General features: G+C 38.8%; 1 protein-coding gene across 6 annotated transcripts; it reads left to right on the top strand.

Moving 5' to 3' along the window:
- Positions 1–24: 24 nt before the first annotated feature.
- FRS3 (fibroblast growth factor receptor substrate 3) lies at positions 25–21,236 on the top strand. 6 transcript variants are annotated; one of them, XM_088153866.1, is made up of 9 exons: positions 25–752; positions 3,273–3,318; positions 4,329–4,422; positions 5,272–5,403; positions 5,912–6,006; positions 6,973–7,159; positions 11,824–11,979; positions 12,841–12,983; positions 13,671–21,236. In XM_088153866.1, the coding sequence occupies exons 5-9, from the start codon at positions 5,941–5,943 to the stop codon at positions 14,610–14,612; spliced, it is 1,494 nt and encodes a 497-aa protein (XP_088009992.1). In that variant the 5' UTR covers positions 25–752; positions 3,273–3,318; positions 4,329–4,422; positions 5,272–5,403; positions 5,912–5,940; the 3' UTR covers positions 14,613–21,236. The 6 variants fall into 6 exon arrangements, with proteins under 6 accessions (XP_088009992.1, XP_088009991.1, XP_025031434.1 ...); XM_088153865.1 differs by having other exon boundaries at positions 25–912; XM_025175666.2 differs by lacking the exon at positions 3,273–3,318 and having other exon boundaries at positions 25–161.
- The last annotated feature ends 14 nt before the right edge of the window (positions 21,237–21,250 follow it).

Below are 21,250 nucleotides of genomic sequence, written 5' to 3'. Positions count from 1 at the left end.
CAAGTCCTCCTGGCGGTGAGCGACGCTCTAGGCTGCCTCGTCTGCTCGCTGCTGCCGGCGTCTCCGACCCGGGCTGGACTTGGGCGAGGGACGCGGCGGCGGTGGCGGCGGCGGCGGCTTCCGTCGTTCGTAGCCTGCGCCGCGCCTGGACGGTGCCGCAAGTATTGACCTCTCGGACTCCCCCCTGCCCAAACCCGCGCCGTCCTCCCAAGTCACGGCGGCCAGATTATCCCGCATCCCGACGTTGCCTTCGCCGTCCTCCGGCCTCCTCCTCCTCCTGGCGGTTCTGCCGCGGCGCCGGCGCCTGCAAGCCCACCTCGCTCCCACCCTTTTCCCGGCCAAGGACAGCGGTTTTCTCCCATTTTCTTTGCACCCCCGTATTCATTGCCGCTCTTCTTATGATTCACTTGTTACCCTCAGATTTCGGCAGTTTCTTCCCCTTCCTATCCATAGCTACATTTTGCAAATTATTTTCTTGTATTTTAATCCGCAATCCCTCTGGGGAGTGGAGTGGAGTGGGGTGGGGGTGCAACAATCTTTCGTCCTGATTTTCCTTTTCCGGTAATAATTTTTGGAGAGAGAGCCGTTTGAATCTATGCCAGTAAACGCAAGGCATTTTTGTGGCACTATAAAGACTAAAAGTATTTATTAGGACATTAGCTTCATTGGAAAACTGTTAAGCCATTGCTTTCCTCAACTACAGTGCTGCCTCACACATAATTGGCAAATAGTCTAATTTTGTTCATGTGCCAGTAAGTCAACATTATTTGTACGCTCTGTGGTTATCTTTTAATTCTCTGTAGGCTTCTGTCTTCCTAGGACTAGTAAATGTCTTGAGGATCGTATTATACAGAATGGCAGTGTAATCCCTTTTTGTGTGACAGAAAGAACTTCACTTGCTCCAAAAAGACTGTAATTAGAATGTTTTGCATTTTTCTTCATTTCTGATACATAGAAAATTGCTAGATTTGATAACAGCACTTTATTTAGTGTTCTGTATCTTTGGCTTTGGTGTAAGGCTTTGCTGACCAGTGTTAGAGAGGCAGAAAGAACAGGAATTGATTAGAACTGAGCATCCTTCCCAAACCTAATATTTTTCAGCTGTTTTGAGAGTGATGTAGTCCCTGACATCTTGGTTTCAAACCAGTGAATGAAAAGTATGTTAGAACAACAATATTATTTGCTGCATAATAGAAAAATGAAGATGCTCTAGGTGACATTGCATCAGTTTTAGGTGTGAAATAATATAGATAATAATGGAGGTTGATGATATTGGATAGCATGTTTCAAAAGGCTCTTCCTCGTGCCTGGGTTAAAGTGCTATCCAGCAATCCAGAAAACTATACCAGAATAACATTTGCTTTCTTTTGTGGCCATTCTTATCCTGCTACAGGCATGATGGCAACAAATGCTGCTGTTCTTAATGTGGGCTTGGTGCGGGTTTAGCCATCTGCCAGAACTTGCTGTGGTTTTGCACAGGTGTTTTGTGGAAGAGGGCCCAGCTATCTGCTGATGTCAACTGATAATTGGATTCATTTTGGACAATGGTTTAGTGCTGTTCAAGAAGAGCACTGAACCTGTGTTCAAAAGTAGATTGAACAGTAGCTGACAAGCATGGGGAAAGTTGAACCATGAAGAAGCAAAGAGAGAAGTGGCTCTTTTTCTCCTGCTTTACTAACAGTCACCACTGCTGTCAGCTCAGAGACTTGTCAGGTAAAGGGGAAGAGTCCAGTTTGAAAGAACCAGACTTCCTTCCCAAAGTGGAATGGAGAATAGTGCCCAAGGGCTATATTTGCATTAGGGCCAATGGGGTCAGGCCAATCTTCCCCGCAAGGGATTACCTGAGTGTACCAATTGTATCTTCAGCAAAACCTATGTTGGAATAAAGAGGAAAACACCACTTTAACACCAGTACAGCTAAGGACATGCCAAGGCTGCTTCAGGTGTGGACTAGGAATCAAATAAAGGCAATGCCATGAGGACATCACAGGAAAAAGGTTTCTGGGAGATGTTTGTGCTGCAGTTAGATACAAATGAAGAAAGGCTCTTAAAAGGCAATATTTATCAAGTATTAGTAAACAACAACAAGGTTTCCTAAGTTGAAGCTTATACTGTCATCTCTCCTAGATCCAGGATATAATGCTAGCTCTCTGGAAACTATAGTTTGGAAAGTAGTATCCAACCTTATAAATATGTCCCCCCCCCTTTACATTTTGAATGACTTCTTCCTTCTTTTCCTATATTAGTTAGGATTTTGCAGTGACATTTGTGTTATCTTAGTTCCCTTGAAAATCAGAAATAAATTATCATGGTTTGAAATTTCTGCACAAACAGTAGTTAAGAGAAGTTGTGTTTTGTTCTTTGTTTAATATATAGCCATAATTAAACACCAGTGAGGGAATGAGGAAACTGGTCTGAAATGAGACTGTTTTTGATCTGCAAACAGTGGCTTGCAGTAATTCTTGTCAATTCTCTATTGGGTTGAAGCATTTGAAGGCAAACAGAGAATTAATATTTGTGGTGCAACCTCAGGGCAAAACTTCATCAATGTCAGATAAGTGTTCTGTAATCTTCTGCTTGAGGCGTGCTTGCATATGTTATTGTTCAGCCTTTTCCCCTAGTCTGTAGCTGTTCATATAAGACTGCAAGTTAAAATCCATGGAGCACATAGTATATGCATATTGAAATCATAACATGGATCTTTCATTAGTCCTTTTTTGTAATATTTTTATTGAAGTTTTACATATATCAAAGCTAATACAAAACTAAAAAAATGTACAAACAAAAAAGAAAAAGAGAAATATTAAGAGAAAGAAAAAGAAAAAAGAGAAAGGCGTATAAAAGGTGACTCCCCCTCCGAACAAGGATAAGCATTTATAGTAACTTAACACCTTCTCTAATATTACAGAAAAAAACCTCTTCTTCCCATTTCTCATCCCTAAACAATAGCCAAATTATAAAAAAATATTCCTCAATCTTATTCAGCAAAAGCATTAAGAGTACCAGTAATAGTAAACTATGTATTTTAAACTTAGACAAATACATCTGTTTTGCACTTTAACTTATGACTTTTAAAATTTCTTACAGTTAATTCCAAAAATCATCAGCTATATTTTTATAAAATTCAGAACAATCCATAGAAACTATTCTTTCAGGTCCATCTGGCCCCTTAACTGTTCGCAGTCAATATTCTTAGCTCACTTTTGCTGTTTTCTAAAAGTTAAAGGTTCTTTTTTAAATCTTAAGACTTACTTAAATCTTCTTTCTTCCAGGATAGAAGGAAATTCTCCCAGCGTGCAGCAGCTTGTCTTTCAGAAGGTTTTTAATTTCCAAATAAAGCACAAATAAGTAGTTTTCAATAGTAATCAAAAGAGGGAGTGAAAGCAAATCTAGTGTCCTTTGAAGGCTCTGCACCATGGCTTGGGCTCGATGTTTCGACCCTCTGAGGGTCGCAAATTTGTAATCTCTTCCCAGGAGCCTCTGTAAGGAGTCCTTGTGGGTGATCCAGACACCCCCCATCTTTATCCAGAGATGGTTCCGAAGAGCCAGACCTTTTGTTGGCTCCTCTTAACTGCCACGGCTGTCGGCTCCGCAAAAACTGAGCCATCCTCAATCTGCCATTACTCCCCTGGAAGCTCCTATCTTTCATCAACCCTGACTGGCTTTTGCCTGTTCATTTGTTGTATTTATATTTGTTGCTTCACACGAGAAAGATGCTGCAAAATAATGATACGCATTTTCATTGGAACAGTCATAGTTTATTTTAGGATTGGTTGACTGTTGATGGTCCTTAGAGAAATAATAAGTTGCACATTTATTTTAACTTAATTTATAATGGATTTTCAGGTATGGGGGCAAGCTATTCCTTAATAGCATAATATCAGGGAATCAGGAAATGTATCATAAAGGAGGGACTTCCTGTTGTATAAGTTAATAGTTGTTATTGCTATTTTGGTATAGGAGTAGCTTTCTCCTGTACTGTTTTTGTGAGAAGAAGCAGTCAGAGAACCACTTTAGAAAATTAAGTAGTTGTAGACACTTTGTGCAGAAGCACCTTAAAAGTTTAACTAAAATATTATTTGAATATCTCTTGGTTGTCTTTTAATTATGCAGCAGGACAGTGTTTATAGAAATGAATTAGCTATTCCTGTTCAGAAAAATTGCTAACACATTGAAATGACTTTGGTATGTTGTAGCTTTACTGATTCTTTTTCCATTCTGCAATAACAATGAGTGAAGCTTGTTTTGTGCATGTTATGCCTATAACTATATTAGGGATGCAACTGCAAGTTTTCTTCTGTAAAATATTGTTTGTTGATTAATTGCAGAATGTTCGGAACTCCGGGCCTGCAGAAACTAAGTGTGATTTACAACCAAGCTGGAAGCAGCCAGCAAAACAGCCAAATACAACATGGAAGACAGGTAAACTTCCTGAGAACTGAAGTATGGACACTATTTTACCTGGGAATTCTAACAACTTTTTAATTAATTAAAATTGTTAAAATTAAACTTTGTGCAGGAGCAATAGGACTTTTCATTCAGAGCTAGGGAGAGAAACAAATTACTGTAGGAATATCTGAAACCCAGAGCATCAGAACATTTTAAAACAATGGTAGTTATAAGACACAGACATTTTTTCACAAGCAACTTTAGATATGTCTGTTTAAGCTCTCACATTTGAATCCATGTAAAGCAAGAGCACGCCTAAAACATCTGGAGCTCCCTTCTGGGACTGCAAAGGAAATTCAGTTCAGTACTAGTAAGCAAAATACCTTTCAAGTATGTTTGTCATTAACTTGTCTTCTCACTGAGGAACTCTAAATAACAGAGGAACATCCATAGTTCTCCAAAATACAATTTGAAAACTATTGTTTTAGGTTAAGGAACATTGATTACCCAACCTTGGGATATAAAGTATTAACTTTGTTTCATTGATGGTGAATTATGTTAACTATTTGTTTATTTTCCTATTTGGTAAAGTGGAATACCAAATTATTCCATAATGTTGTAAAATATAAAATAATATTTTAATTAAACTTTTATGAATTGAAGCTTTCATTTTAAATTTCTAATTCTCATTGTGACATAGATGAATAGCAAGCTTTCTGCTATAATTCTGCCAGATAGTAAAGAAGAGGTAAAATTAAAAAAATGATTTATTCACAATGCTCAGCCTATATGAATAGAAAAGGAGACTGTCAAATACAAGTTGATAGTTTTGGGGGATTAGTAATTTCAAATGTTTTTACTTTACTCTCTTCTTCATATCAGGTGAAAGTTGGCATCGTTTCTATGAAACCGTAAATGACTTCTTGGCATCTTGATTGCCATGACACCCAACAGAGGATTGTGTGGAAAATGTGGGAATCCTCCCCTTGATAAACTGCTGACAGCCATGGCTAGGTAAGGTTTAAGCAAGGATATGATGGTTTGTCTGAAATCCAGTACTTATGGGCTGATAGAAATGTTCTTGTTTGTAATCCTAATACAGCAGACAATAATTGTCTCACATTGTTGTGGTTTTTTCATGGTGGAGATTTGCAGATAGTGGTCTAACCACTGTTTTTCTTCAGTGCTGCCTGAACAAGATCTAGCCTCACTTGAAAATTATTGTAGTTGTTTACTGGTCTGGGACCATAAATAAAGAAATCGAATCATTGTGCTACACTTGCAGTACCAATTCACTCTCAGCAGCACTGGAGCAGCCACAGAATCCTGTGAATCCTGCTTTAAAAAGCTGCTGACACCTTTTTCCCATTAAATTTGAAGCGCTGCACCAATGTATGGCATACACTCTTGGCTTTTTTTCTGTATCTGTGATATATAATCATTGGGTTTCTGAAACATTTAAAAGATGTTGTTAGAAAGATATGGTTTATGTTTTGGTCTTCATTATTTTGGTTTCCTTAAGTTCCAGGGTTTGCCCATTGTTTTGACACCATGGGAACGTGCTGCAGTAGCCCATGCCGAGACAGGGTTCCAGATAACCACCCCACCAAGTTTAAGGTAATTTATATGTTTTTCATCTTTTATAATGTGTTCTTCTACGAATATTGATCAGCGTAGGTTAACCCAAACAAAATTTCATCTGAAGACTGAAGTAGCATTGAAAAACTGTTTTTACTGAGACATTTTTTGCAGTCTTCTTGCTGTTTTCTTGAGCTAAGTATTGCTGTCTTTGAGCTGAGAAAGTTTATCTTCCCTGTGTATTTCATGGGGCAGTAATGTAAAGCTCAAGTAATTCTGTTTCTCAATAAAATAGCTAAATTTTGTCCTCCCTGTTTGCTTAACATTCAGTTTGAGGAAGGATTCTGGAGGTCTGAAACAAACATAATTTTGTGACCTCTTGTGCATGTTTGGTAAAGGTATTTCATGATTGTGGATTTGGAATGTCTTCTGAGGTGAAGCATTAACTTGGATCTATTAGATGATGATTGGTACTAGACAGTAATGTTATGCAGGGAATCTTAGGTAATATTTCCAAAGTAGAAACACAGTGATTAATAAATGCATTGTTAGTATTACAATATGCTGAGGTGCTAAGAAAACACTCCTTATGTCACCAGAGGGAGCAACTTCCTGAGTAGCTGAGGTCTTCTTGTTGATGGGCTAGCACTGACTCTAGGTATACCTGCCTCAGATATTTTCCTGGTAAGGAAGTCCTCCTCTAAAGCAGTGTTTCTCAATCTTGGCACTTTAAGATGTGTGGACTTCCACTCTCAGTCTACTGGCTGGGGAATTCTGGGAGTTGAAGTTGGAATTCTGGGAGTTGAAGTCCACACATCTTAAAGTTGCCAAAGTTGAGAAACACTGCTCTAAAGCATTTCACTACTCTATAAGAAAAAAATGATTGCCTCAAGGAGATATGGTTAGGCTGGTGTACCTTCCTGAATAAATACAAGCTACTATCTTATAATCCCGCTGTGTCTATTTATATGATGTTTAAATGACAACTGACTTTGGTTTCTACAGGTGACAAATGTTGATGATGAGGGCAATGAGCTGGGCTCAGGGATTATGGAATTGACACAGAGGGAACTTGTTTTGCACACTCATAAACGCGATGCTGTTCGGTGGCCATATCTTTGCTTGCGTCGCTATGGCTATGATTCCAACCTCTTCTCCTTTGAAAGTGGACGTCGCTGCCTGACTGGACAAGGTCTGTAAATTTCTCACCAGACAGCAATGATTTCAACACTTTCTTGTTGAGGAGAGCTGTTAAATTAAGGTAACATCTAGTTTCTCTCCTTATGGGATGTAATAAATTTGGTTCAGAAATGGAAACAGTCTTCTAATATGATGTATAAGGAAACTCACATTTTGGTTTTCAGATAAATATTAATTAGAGAACATTTTTAAAAAGCTTATTTATTCCAGCATTCTGCTCCATAAAGGCCAACCATAAACCAATGGGAAGTCTAAATACCTTGTATTCAGATATATAGCACCTCTCATATTAACAGCAATTTATGGATGCCCTGGCCAGTGTCCTCTGATAGCCTTTTAAATCCATATTATTGTGTCTATGGTGAGATTTACAAGATTGGGATTAGCTCTGAGATCATTTAAATCTTTCCATTACATTTAGAGTGGTGAGAATACAGGTAGTCCCCAGTTTAAGAACGAGTTCCATTCCCAAGATCTGTCCTTCAATTGAATTTGTATATAAGCCAGAACAGTATTGCATAATATTGTATAAGTAATATTGTGTAATTAATTCAAACCATTCTGTATTTAACTCTAATTTTGCTACAACGGGCTCGGTTCTTAACTATGGGTCATCTGTAAACCGGGCGTTCTTAACTCAGGGACTACCTGTATATTAGAAAAAACAATATCATTTTTAAAATCTGGATTGTATTCAGTCCAAATTAAAATTCCAATCTAATTCCAGTAGGGCTGGAATGAATAAAAATGGCATTCTAATGTTATTATAAGAGAAAGTTGATGCCATATCCTGGCACAGGATGTAGCAATATCTAAATTTAATAACAAAATAAATAAGTAAATATAAAATTATCTTGTTTTATCAGCTCAGAGGCCTATCTAATACTTTATCTCCATAAGTGGCCAGAATATGTTTCTGGGAGACTAGATATTTATTTACAGTTTCTCATTAGCATCTGACTTTCAGAAGCATAGTGCTTCAGACTATGAGGACCCAGTTTTAGTTGCTTAATTCTTTATTGGAGCCCTACATACTATTGATAATCCCTTGTCTTAATAGCAATGAAGTTTATAAATGCATTATATTTATGCTGAATCTTTTGAAATCAGGCTAATGTTTTAGATAATTATGAATGAAATTTGTGATGCCCCAGGCTCTTATGCATTTCTTTTTCTCTTCTCTGCTTATATGAGGAGAAGAATGAAAGCTTCCACTTACATTTCAGAATAAACCAAATTTTGGGGTGTTTATTTCAATCAAAATTAATTGAATCCAGACCTGGGGACAATACCACAACTCACCATAACCCTGTACTAAATTTGAAAAGTATTACACAATTGGTTACTGTTAGTTGCAGTATTCCTACTGAAGAATAGAAGCACAACTATTGAGGCATCACAAGATTATATCTGTCTGTGTTATGTAACATGGTATGTCTTTTCCAGGTCATGGTACTCCACTCTTCCACTTTGAATAAATAATAGAAATGAATGGGCAAAGTGGTTCCTGGTTTAAGAAATTATCCCTGCTTTTCATTCCTATGACTATAGATTTTGAAAACCATAAGCAAGGATCTGTTCAAGAATATTTTCATATAGAAATGGTTTTGTGTTACATATGCATCAGTACAAACAAGGCTCTGCTTGTAACCATAATTGCCAAGCCCTCTTCAAACATGGTTTCACTTTTGATTTAGAAAGGAATCATAGTTTGCATTATTCATGCTATGCATTATTTCACATGTACGGGTAGCCCTCGAGTTACGACAGCAGTTGGAACCAGAATTTCCATCGCTAAGCAATGTGGTCGTAATGCTCAATATCACGTGACTGCATTGCTTAGCAACAGTCATCCCGGCACTCCCTATTGCTGTTAACCGAATTCTACCGGTCATTAGCTGAGGATCTGCCCCAATCCAAGCCATTCCTGGCTTGGTCACTCCCAGCCCTGAGCCTTGGTGCTTCCAAGGTAAGGGACTGCCTCTCCTTCAACTCCCCCCAATTCCCTATTCCCCCCCATCTCTGCCTTTTTAGCCACCCTGCACCCTGCCTTGTGGAGCAGCAAGCAGCCCCAGAACTGCGTGACTCTGGGGTTGCTTGCCACGCTGTGGCTCAGGGATTTCTTGGCATGTTGCAGCTCTGGGGCTACAAGAAGCCCCTGAGCTGCAGTGTGAAGCCCCAGCTACCCTGGGAAGCCCTAGCCACCCCAGCCCTGCCCAGCCCAGCCCCTGCGCTCCATGGCCCCTGCTGCCCTACGCTCCGCCACCCCAGCTGATCTTCTCCATCTTCTTGCTCCTGCTGCTGATGAGGCATGCCCGGCCTGGCCCTTTGCAAGGTAGCTGCTGGCCACTTGGGGCCTTTTTTCCCTGGTCTTGTGAGGAAATGGCTGCCCGTGACCTCAGGAAGAAAGCCTTGTGTGGCCAGTAGCTGCCTTGCGAAGGGCCAAGCTGGGCATGCTTAGTCAGCAGTGGGAGCAAGAAAATGGTGAAGGTCAGCAGGGGGTGGCAGAGCTGCAGAGTGCAGAGAGCCAAAAGGGCACAGATGGGGGGGAGATAGGTGGGTAGGGGAGTTGAAGCACCCCTGCAATTTAAATGTGGGTGGGTGCCAAGTGCCCAAATTGTGCCCCAAATGTGGGTGGGTGCCAAGTGCCCAAATTTTGATCACATGATCAAAATCATGTGATGTTGCATGGGGGCTGCAACAGCTGTAACTTCGGGGACTAGGCATAAGTACCATTCATTCAACACCACCGTAACTTCAAATGATCGCTGAACGAATTATCGTAAGTCGAGGACTACCTGTAACGTGATACTCTGATTTTGGTAGGAATAGTATCTAAGTTGGCTCCCTATTTACAACCCATGGTTTGTTCACTGCTGGATTTGTCTGTGCCAGCAACTTGATCTTTATGTTACAGGTAAAGCTTTGCAATCACAAAAAAATGCTAAAGGCCTTGGCTCAAAGCAGTATGGATAGAAAGGCAAGTTTGATATTCAGTGGTTGTAGGATTCATTCTTTCCCTTGCATTATATGGATGTTCTTTGATTCATTTCACATTCCTTTCCCTAAGGGCTGGCTTTTTAAAGCTTATTTCACTTGAATGATAATTCTTAGTATCAGGAAGATAAGACAAAAAAGATGTGGGGTTTATTGACATTTGTTTGTTTCTTTTAAAAATCCAGAATATTTTTATTCAGAATTGCAGCTGTTGTTGCCATGCTCTTGTTCTTGTTGCTATGGGTTTTTGGTTCATGTCTGTGCATGCCAGTATCTGATTGGTTAGTTCAGAACAGAGAGACAATTGATAAAAGTATTTAAGGGCAGTGGGCAGGTGTTGCAGTTTAATCTAATACAAAAGCAAGTTACTGTGCTTCCCAGACGTGTGCCAGCTACAGTCCTGTTAATCGCTGAATCGATGAAAAGACTTGCATGATTTGCAAGAAAGGATCAAACCTCAAAATTGAGCTGGCAGATATAAATGGAAACAGCTAGTGAAGTTCTTTGTGCAGACTCATGCTGTTGCAGGCTTACTCTGCCCAAGTAAGATAAAGAATGTGTTGCCCAAATACCTACAGGGACAGCATAGGGCAAAATTTGCCAAGTAATACTAGTAATAATCCTAGTAACTTTGTGTCTTTTCCTTTTTCCTTTCCAACTCTGTTTCTTAGTTTGACTAGAATGTGGAAAGTACAAGTGAATAACAGTATAAGTGGAATTGCTGAGAAAATTCTGTTTCAGTTATTTCCTCCTTTATAACCTTTTCATTACATCATAATAATAAGTAATAATTTAAATGTACTATTTCATAGTCAGCAGTTCTAGGTTATGTTCTGACTGTGATTGTTCATGCTGTGTGTATTTATATCACTGGGATACGTGTAAACACATCCAAATATTACAGAACACTTTTATTCTTGGCCAGAATGCTGCAAAACTAGTCAAACCAAAATTCCATTTTATGTATAACACAGTGGCTGAAGATAGCTGTCTGTCTGAAAAAATTTTCAATACCCAAAGATCTGTCTTTTGATTTTGACATCCTAAATAGTTTGAGCCCAGGGATACCTCAGGGATCATGGTTTTTTCTCCCCAGCCTCTTGCAAATGATGCACTTATAATTTCAGAGGCCCTGAAGCTCTTTAAAGAGGCAGTCTCTTTCTTTTAACCTTTAAATAAGTGTATAATGAAAATGTCATTTTTTGATTCATTTGATTAATTTTTTGCTGCTACCTTTATTAGTAACAATTATACTAATACAATTAGTATAACTAATTATTCCATTAGTATTTAATTGGTATAGTAATATTTATGAACTTTGAGGACTTGACCTCATGTCCAAGGCTATAAATTAAGTTGGTAAATAGTCAGCATATTTCTAAGGGGCTACATTAAGGTGTAATTTCAGTACCAGGCCTTTAGTTTAGTGGGTTGCATCTTAATCCTGTTGTTTTGATTTGTCCAGATTTCTATGCAATCATATTACTTTCACTGTTTTTAGTAATCTGCTAATGCTTAGAATAGAGCTATATGGCCAAAGTTTTACCAAGTAGTGGTGCATTTTGGTAGTAACTCTTTATGTTTACCTGATATGTATTTTTTGCTTTAGGGAGTGAGAACATACTGCCATTAAAACAGACTTTCCTTTTCTTTGCCTAGGAATTTTTGCATTCAAGTGCTCAAGAGCTGAAGAGATATTTAATCTGCTGCAGGACCTGATGCAGTGTAATAGTATCAGTGTGGTGGAGGAACCTGTTGTCATTACAAGGAATGCAGCTGAACTGGAGCTATCCCGGACTCCCCAGACACCTGATAGTGAGACCCTCTTACAAACCGGAAGAGATAGGGGGAAAAGTTCTATGTTAACTTTTACTCTAGAGCATTTCTTCTTGGTCAGAAGAATATTTTATTTTGATAGGTGTTCGAATGTTTGTATGTGGTGAAGCCTTTCTTTAAGCATGTGCAAAACACCTAGTGTGATCCCTTCTAATTTTATAGGGATTTGGTCCTGCTTAGGGATCAGTGTTAAGTTGCTTCTTTCCATTGCAAACACTCATGGTTGAAGCCATAAGGTCAATCCGCTTCTATAATGTAGTTGTAATCTTTATGCAGTATTGGGCATTTCTGACCTATGCAAGAGAGTCATTGCCTTGTTTCTACATACATTTTCTCTGAACCAGGGTTGCTTGTAGGGCTCAGCACATTTGTGGCAGTTATACTTACCTAATTCATCTTCAAGTAGATATTGTTAATTGCGTAATCATCTGGTCTCCTAAAATCAAGTCTATTATTTATGTGCTTTGCTTATTGTAAAGCTTTAAGTTTTATGTGGGCTTGATGTTCTGTTTCCAAGGCAACCAAATACAATTATCAGATATGCTTAAGTTTCCAGTAAGATATCACCCAAACTACTGTGGAAAGCATACATGAGAAGTAGTAAGATTATTATTTGATTTGGTTATCTTGTCCTTTGCTTTGTTGTGCACTTAGATTTGAGGTAGGTACTTTAACCTAGGTTTTATAAGTGTTATCCTGTCCCATTACAGTAGAGAACTTCCTCAAACAATCTGGCTCCATTGGCCTATTAGCGAAGTATTTGGGGGGTTTTGGTAAATGTTTATATAGTTTTGTGTAAAGCTGATGGTGCTCCTGTTTCTTCATCTCTTGGATATATAGTCCCAGGTTTTCCTAATGGGTTCCACAGCTTCCCTTTGGAGCCCTCATCTTGCCCTGCAGCCCGCCATGCCCCCATGAGTAGTCTAAGGCATTCTTCAGTTGGGGAGGACTCTACGCATGCTCTTATTATCCCTGATGGGCAAGTAAGTATTACTCGTGGTATGTGGAATATGTCACCGCACCAATTATTACTAACTGTGCCAGTTAATTTTAACTATGCCAGTTAAATATTAACTGTGCCAGTTAATGTTATTGTAGGAAAATAAGCGCTTGTTCTTTTTCACTCATGCAGTGCTGTTTCTAAGTTTGTTTTTCAGGAAAAGTTGCTTATTGAGAAGATATATTCATCCCTAGTTATGGGAAAGTCACAATATTAATACCTTCTCATTGCACAGGGTTTTGATCATTTTACCTCCATCACCCTCAACTTAAAAAAAAAAAATCTAGGATGGATTTTTCATAACTTTGTACACTGTTTTCTTGATTGAACACTGTTGTGGTATTAAGTGTCTTTTTTCTGCATGCAAGATTTGATTAGTAAAATAATTTCTTGTGATAGAAAAGGTGTGATCTAATATGGATAAATGGATTTTAAAGAAGTATTTCTAGACAGGAATGTGTTTACAATTATTAACCACCAGAATCCAAGTTTAAGACCTATGGTACTATGTTCCTTTTTAACATTGTTGCTGCTAAAGATCATCCTATTTATGCATTTTTAAAAATGTCTGTGCAGATACTTATTAATCCTGTGATTCATGATAAATAATGCAGGGTTTCTGGACAATCTTTATTCTCAGCACCTGCTAATATTTCTTTTCTCTCTGTAGTCCCACACCTATGTAAACACAGCCAGCGGTGAGGATGATGTAAGGGGCCACCACTGTATGCACTCCTTACCTGAAGTTCATCCTCCGATTCCCCATTCCAACCATAGCTGCTCCCTGGAGGACCGGAATCCCCAGGTTTACCTTCAGCCAGGAGAAGTGAAGTTTGTTTTGGGCCCAGCCCTAGGTTATAGGCACATGATGAAATGTGATGGCTACTGTCGGCCCCACTGGGAGTGCTCAAGGCATTTCTGCACCCCTCACAACAACAACAACAATGAGTACAAAGACGAGTGCCTCGCCCCCAAGTGTGTTTATGAGAACCTCAATGGTCTGCTGCCTTCTCGAGGAACCTTGCTTCGTCGGGGCAGTGGGCGCTTGAAAATTCCTCGTGACGATCTGAATCCTGCCAGTTGCTCTCATCGCCGGACCACCCTACTGCACTATGAGAACCTGCCATCACTGCCTCCTGTGTGGGAGTGCCAGCCCCTAAGACAGGGCCAGGATGAGGACGACTCTGGTGATGCAATGACACCTTCCTCCAGTGGTTATCCAGAAACGGAAGAAGATGACCCTTTACGAAACTACATGAACTCAGAAAGGGTTGCCCTACATGGAGGTCTGCGCAGGGGAGGTTGCTTACAACGGCGCCGCAGTTGTACACCCAGTGTTTTCAATTTCGACTTCTGCCGGCCCTATTTGGAGCAGCCAAGGCAGCTCAATTATATCCAGGTGGAACTGCAGGATGATCCTTGTAAAGGGCGCCAAAGCATACCAGTCCCCCATGTCCCATGTGCGGCTGCCCATCCAGCCCGCAGGACCAATTCCTATGCGGTCATTGACCATAAAAAGACAGCAGCCATGTCCAGCTTACAGAGAGCACTGCCTAAGGATGATGGGACTTCCAGGAAAACACGACATAACAGCACTGACCTGCCTCTGTAAGAAGAACACTCAACCCAAGCACCTCATTGTGGCTTTTGTATCTGCTCTTCAACAAATCATGTCACATAACTGCCATCTTCCCATTGTGCCCCCCTGTTACTCAGTGTGAGTCACTGGAATAGTTTCATCAAGGTAACTTAAGAAATGTAGCCTATCTGTGCCTCTTCCGAGCCTCCTTTTCTCCTGCCATATATTTTCTGAAGCTCTGCCATGTGCTTGATTACCTGACTTCCCTGATGGCAGGGTGGATAATGGTACAGTTAGAGCTTGAAGGCTAGGGAAACTCTATTTAACTTTTATTTTTGAAAATAGACAAAAAATATATTTATTTTTAAATTTTGCATTAACTTATTTTTCAGAGATACTTGTATCAGTTTGTTTGTTTGTTTGTTTATTTATTTATTTATCCAAGTTAAAGTGCCCAGCAAATGTAATGTTGAATTGCTTTGCGATTAATTCTTTTCTCTGTGAGAATTAGGAAAGCAGTAAACGGATAGGTATAGTATCAAGTTTTTTAACAAGTGTAAGGCCAGTTATCAAAAGGCAGAACAGAGGAGGAGATTCAGGTTGTCAGAGAATGTAATGCATGCAAGAATAGTTCTAAACTCATGCAGTCCCAGGGGTGACTCAACATGCTGACAAAGCCTAACTTCCCAGCTCCAATTTCTGTGATTGTACATCTCATAAAATGCCTCTCTTCACCCTCAGAGCAGGAATAACCATGGAACTATAAATCACCCTATCACCCTAACAAATCCTTGGTGGACCTTTTTAAACTGTTGCTGCTTGCCTAATAGTCTGGTATAGTCTGTCTGAGAAGCCAATATTCTGATGTATATTTATATGATACTATTTTGCTGGAATCAGGTAGAACTTTTCTTCCTCCATTTTGCTTTATTGCCTCAAATCCAACACTCTAATATTGTCCAATACATACTATATTATGCCAGTGAAGCCCAGGCCACCATTTGCAAATAATTGATTTGGGGGGGAAAAAACCCGCAGCATTTTGGGAAGCAAAGGACAAGCAAAGGTTTGCTTATCTGGGACTTTCACAGTTACTTTAGGGTAGTAATAAACCTACAATAGGGAATACACATTCGGTGGTCATTATTTATGTATTTGCTGCTGTTGGCCTTCCCAGAGACAGCCTTTCCAGGAATAAATGCATTTGATCTAAAGTTCAGGCTTTTCTGAAAAACTGTTTCACTGAAGCCATTAATAAAATGCACTGTATGTGACACAAGCATTACAGAGTTGGGGATTAGGAATCCTCTTGATAGTAAGTTATGATTTCCATGCTTTCCTTTCCATATCTGGTAAGAACTGTCCCTATATAATACAGTTTTAAAAAATGCTTTTCATGTTCACATTGTATTGGAAAATAAAATGTTTGCCTGTTTTGTTTTGGATTTCTAATGTAATCTATCCCAAGGAGTCCAAATCAATACTAGTATTTTGAGCGATAAGCTTAGCGAAGCCAACAATCTAAAGTATTCATAATTTAGATAAACATTAATCATTACAAGCTGATCCACACCATTAAAAGCTTACTTGAACAAGAATATATTGCAGAAGTGTTGAAAACTGCTTGAAATTATGTTTTTAAAAACTGGTTTTAAAGTCATTTTTCTTAAACCTGTTTATTGCAAAGTGCTATTCTGATTTGTTTGTTATTTATTGCTCGCCATATTGTCATATTCAGAAACACATGCTTTGCATGTAGAATACCACAGGTTTAAGCAGGAGTGAGAATTCCTGTCTGAAATACTGGAGAGTTATTGCCCATTAACATAGATAATATTGACTTAGATGATCAGTACCATGCTCCAATATCTTATATCCTTTATTTTTCAGTCTCCGTTCCTGTGTTCTTCTGCAGCATTACTGTACAGGTAGTTCTCAGTTTAAGAATGAGTTCCATTCCCAAGGTCTGTCCTTAAGTTGAATTTGTATGTCAGAACAGTATTATTGTATAATACTGTATAAGTAGTATTGTGAACTCAAACTATTGTGTATTTAACTCAAATCATTGTGTATTTAACTTGAATTTTGCTACAATAGGCTCTGTTCTTATGAGTTGTCTGTTAACAGGGCATTCTTAACCCAGGGACTATCTGTATACTCAGAACTGAAAGAGAAAAATAAAAAAGATGCCACAAAGGGACAAGAGAAGAAATTGTTAGAGGGGGAATTAATCTTGCTTCAGTTATATATATTTCATGTCATGGAGGAGTTTATCAATCAGTGCATTTAGATTTAGGTCTGGTTCTTACATGGTGACTGTACATGGGAGGTTACTTAGAAAGTTTTGAATGTGGCTGCTATTCCATATGGTTTCAGTATCACAAACAGGTATAAAAAAGTCAAATTTTAGCATTTTTTCCTCTGTTATTTTCACTGTAGTTTTACAGATCACATTCTAAAATTCATAGCTGTAAGGGGAAGAAAGGGAGATGTGGGTAGACACCAAGATGTCCTCACTGTGACCCTTTGTCATATGGGATAGTCAAGAATGCATTGATTTGATGAGTGATTTTGTATTCTTGCTGTATAAACTGGCCTATTTCTGATTTTGATCAGTCACTATAAAAATCATTTTGCTTATTCAGCATTGCCTTTCTAACTGTTGTGCATAATACGTTGGAATTGATTAGTAGATGTTACAAGTAGGTGGCCTTTTATGACCATCAGCCTTTGTGATGTACCAATGTCTAATCAAAGCTTATTAGAATTAATGGAAGAATTCCTCTGTCCTCTATTTACCTTGTATCAAGCCAGTCCAAATACATCATCATCATTCGATTTTTATTCCGCCTTTTTTATATATAACGCAAGGCGGTGAACTAATACTCCTGCCTCCTATTTTCCCCACAGCAAACCTGTGAAGTAGGTTGGGCTGAGAGAGAGAGACATACCCAGCTGGCATTCATGCCTAAGGGAAGACTAGTCTTCTGCATTCTAGCCCAGCACCTTAACCACTACACCAAACTGGCTCTCAAGCCATTGTGGGGAGATTCAGTGTGCAGGATTCTTCCAGTATCATCATTTGCCTTGGCATCAGTTTTACTCCATGAATCCACATGTTGTTGTTCACTATAAAGCATTAACTGTAGGCTTCCATATAACTAGGTGATGGGCAAGCTGGAGTCCAGAGGACTCAAGCAGCATTTTATCACCACTCAGTATTGATCACAAAGCTATGTGTAGCTAGCCTATTGGTCTATCTTAAACATTCAGTTAAGATGGAAAAAGAATTGATTACTTTTTCAGATGTAATGGAACTTAAAGTGTAATTAACTAAACAACATTGATTAGGAAGGATGACCATGAAATAAAATAAGGAACTCTCCTTTTCAAGGATTATGTTTACTCTGAGAGACTTATTTAATAAAAAAGAAGGACTTAGAATACTTTCCAGTTGCTGTTGCCACAGATTCAAGAGAGCTAAAATCATGCTTTTGTACCCTGATACTCTAGAAGCATGGCTTATCTTTAAGTGCTAGGAAATGAGATTACCTATGGTACAATTAAATCAGTGCCAAAGATAAGTGTTCATCTATCTAATGGAGACACAGTATGGTTTAATTGTTTGATTTTGGCTTAGTGTTTGGATATAGCCATTTTGGTTTTTAAACCAGGTTTATGGCTTAATGTATTCTGTGAATTCAACCAGTTGTGGCTTAGTTACTAAGCCATACTTAAACGAACAATAACAGCGTGTTATGTGGATCTATCCATTAAATGAGATGCAGTGAAACACATGAAGCTGGTTGCCCGCTAATGTTGTCTTTCTGCAGTTTACATCCATTCTTCACTTAACAGTTAAATAGCTTCAATGCACTATACTTTGTTTTATTACTATTTATTACTATTATTTTTGATAAACATTTAAGTAGCATTTTCTAATGTGACCAAGAATGGTGCTTTTGTCAAGCCTTTGTTACCAGCGTTAGAAAGGTTCCAACTCGTAGGGATTCTAGTAAGCATATGACAAGCAGAAATGCAGTTGGTGTCATTGCCTCTCATAGAGTAAGATTGATACCCACCACCAACCTTCAGGGGGAACAGGCTTATTAAATTGTTCACTTCAGGCATCTTATGGATCCTTTTGGTTTCTTACAGTGCTTGGGAAGTTTGCCAGTGGCCTACCAGACAGCTCTGTGGGGCATTTCTTTAAATCTGTCTAATGGTAGCAACAGTTTTTATTAATAATTTTGTTAATAGTATTTATTAGTTTTACTGATTTGGTTTTTTTGAGTATTTTATAGGTGTTCTATTGTGTTTGTTGTAAGCTGCCTAGAGTTGTAAGAATAGGCAGCATACAAGTCATGGTAAATAAATAGATAAATAATTGTTCAACAGTCCAGTGTCTCCTCCACAGGTGGTGCTTGTGCTGTCTCTTCATCGGCTGTGCACCCACATGATCACACCTTGTCATTACTGGGGGAAACAGAGGTGATTAATTTTGAGCTCAGCAGTAGGGCAGGAAGAAGTGTTGCAGATGCTGAAACTGAAGTGGTAGAACCTAGAGGTGGGAAATTTTCTTTTAGTGGGAATCCTTGCCTCATCCTGACTTCTGAGTTCTCCATTCTCCCTGCTTGAGTTAAGGAACTATGGCACTATAGTGCCTTTTTATCAGTCTTCTTAAAATACATAAAGAGGCAGCTTTGTAGCTGTTGTCCTTGCAGTAGCCAATCATATTTTTGTATCACAACAGAAACTGTGAAGTTTGGGTGAGGTGCTAGTGCACTGTCTGGCTACCATTTTTTTGCACTCACCTATTGGTGAGCATATGAACACCAGAATGCCGGCAATGAATTGCAGGACACTATGAATTTTTGGGGTGGGGGAGGAGTATGAAAATCTGGTTTTCTAACTGAAAGTTATCTCTTGCTCTCATTTGCTAGATGTGCCACATTAGTTTTAATAATGACCAAGCAAACAATAGTGAAAATGTTGTGGCCTTTCTGGCAATAGTCGCAAGCATCACAGACTTGGAGAGCCGCTAAACATCATGCTTTCCCATCTCTGAATACATAGTGCTCAGCACCCCATAAAGGTATTTATCTGCTTTTAAAGATCCATCTGGTGTTATTGGAAAGATAATTCAACAAGTTCAATAATAAATTGCTATTCAAAACAATCACCACATCCAAACTAAGTTGGATTGCCACCTTTTTTCCCCTCATGGAAACCCCAAGCCTTTAACAACTGGCAGGCAAAAATCTAGCACATTTCTGAACATAGCTGTGCAGTAATATGGAAAGCTTGCATTTATTGCCTGTTATGCAGTGACTACACATTGAACCCTTCTAGAGAAAAATATAGCATGTCAACTTAAACTAGATCCAAGTTTTATTACTTCCTTAATATCATTTCTATGTTAGTCATCTTTGACGTTTAGCACATTAAATATAGTTTGCATTTAAGGGACTGGTGTACTCAAATTTTCTTTATGCTTCAATGTCAAAGCATCTTAGGGTATGTAGTTCCCTTGGATAGTTAAAGTAAAATATATCAGTACTTCAGAGCCCCTTTTAAACACATTGCCAATGAGTATGTCTGTTTACGGCTATACTGCATCTAGCATTTTTCAAAGGTTAGAGTAGGAACTTCAAGCTCACCAAGTTGAATAATAGTTATACCTACCCATCTCACAAGGATGTTATGAAGATTAACTAATATTTACAAAAGGTTTGAGTATCATAAATGCCAAGAAACGTTACTACTGTACTGAACTTACTTTGCACATCAAATGGAATCCCATATTAGTTGGTATTGTGTTTAGTATGAAAGGGCATTATCTCTAACCCAGTTCCCTAATTCTTTATCATCTCGCAATGGTGTATCTGTATCTTCTGGTCGGGCTTTGGAGAACCTTGTTCTATGGAAGTAAACCTTGTTTACTTCTTTATGTTTCAATATTTATCTAAAACTTTCCACAGTTTAAATGCTTTCATGTGAGTTGTTCATCTTTTCAGGCATCGTTGGATTGCATAAAAGCAGGGGACTGTTGCCTCCTGCCCTAGTGGTAGAAGAACCAGCATCTGCCTCTGTTTTCTCATTTATGGAGGTAGGAAAGATACAAGAACTCCATCTAATAAACATTGTAACCAGCTTATGACAGTTTATTCTTCTGGAATTTTCAGTCCTCAACTTCATGAAATACTGTATTTGAAGCCTTGCAAATGGCCCTGTTCTGGAATTAGTATTAAAAAGTAACCAAATTGGAGTCTGGGATTGTGAGCCAGTGACTTTAAGTGGGTAGATTAATTTTTTTCTGTAATTCATTTTGAAAAGCCTGGCTGTAGCTAGGTAGATCTCAAGTTCTTACCTTGTGCAGTTCTCTTCATAGTTACTTATACTGATGATTTTGCTGACTGTTTCTGACCTGGCAGAAAAACAAGGCATGGGGATGCTCAGTTGTTCTGGCCATAGAAGTTGCTTTGTGATTTTTATTCAGTGGTTTCTGCTGTGTATCTCTGTTAATTCCTGTTTGTATCTTATACTGTGTAGCCTTCAAAGTGAAGAGCATTAGCAGTGCCATGTGATTGAGGAGCACTAATATCTTACGTTAATGTGCACAAAGAATTATCCAAAATAAATTAAATCTGATACTTATTTTTTTGCACAGT

Source organism: Python bivittatus, unplaced genomic scaffold, assembly GCF_059951505.1.
Source record: "Python bivittatus isolate LINGU-HERP-01145 unplaced genomic scaffold, Pbiv_v1 ctg000700_np1212, whole genome shotgun sequence".
NCBI classification, from domain to species: Eukaryota; Metazoa; Chordata; class Lepidosauria; order Squamata; family Pythonidae; genus Python; species Python bivittatus.
This window is presented reverse-complemented; position numbering and strand designations above follow the sequence as displayed.

What these genes read in the sequence shown, in the direction of transcription:
- FRS3 (XM_025175666.2), top strand. Translation starts at nt 5,941, where the DNA reads ATGGGAACGTGCTGCAGTAGCCCATGCCGAGACAGGGTTCCAGATAAC. An exon ending in ACCACCCCACCAAGTTTAAG is followed by an intron (nt 6,007 to 6,972) that starts GTAATTTATATG and finishes TGGTTTCTACAG; the next exon opens with GTGACAAATGTTGATGATGA. An exon ending in TTATTATCCCTGATGGGCAA is followed by an intron (nt 12,984 to 13,670) that starts GTAAGTATTACT and finishes TTCTCTCTGTAG; the next exon opens with TCCCACACCTATGTAAACAC.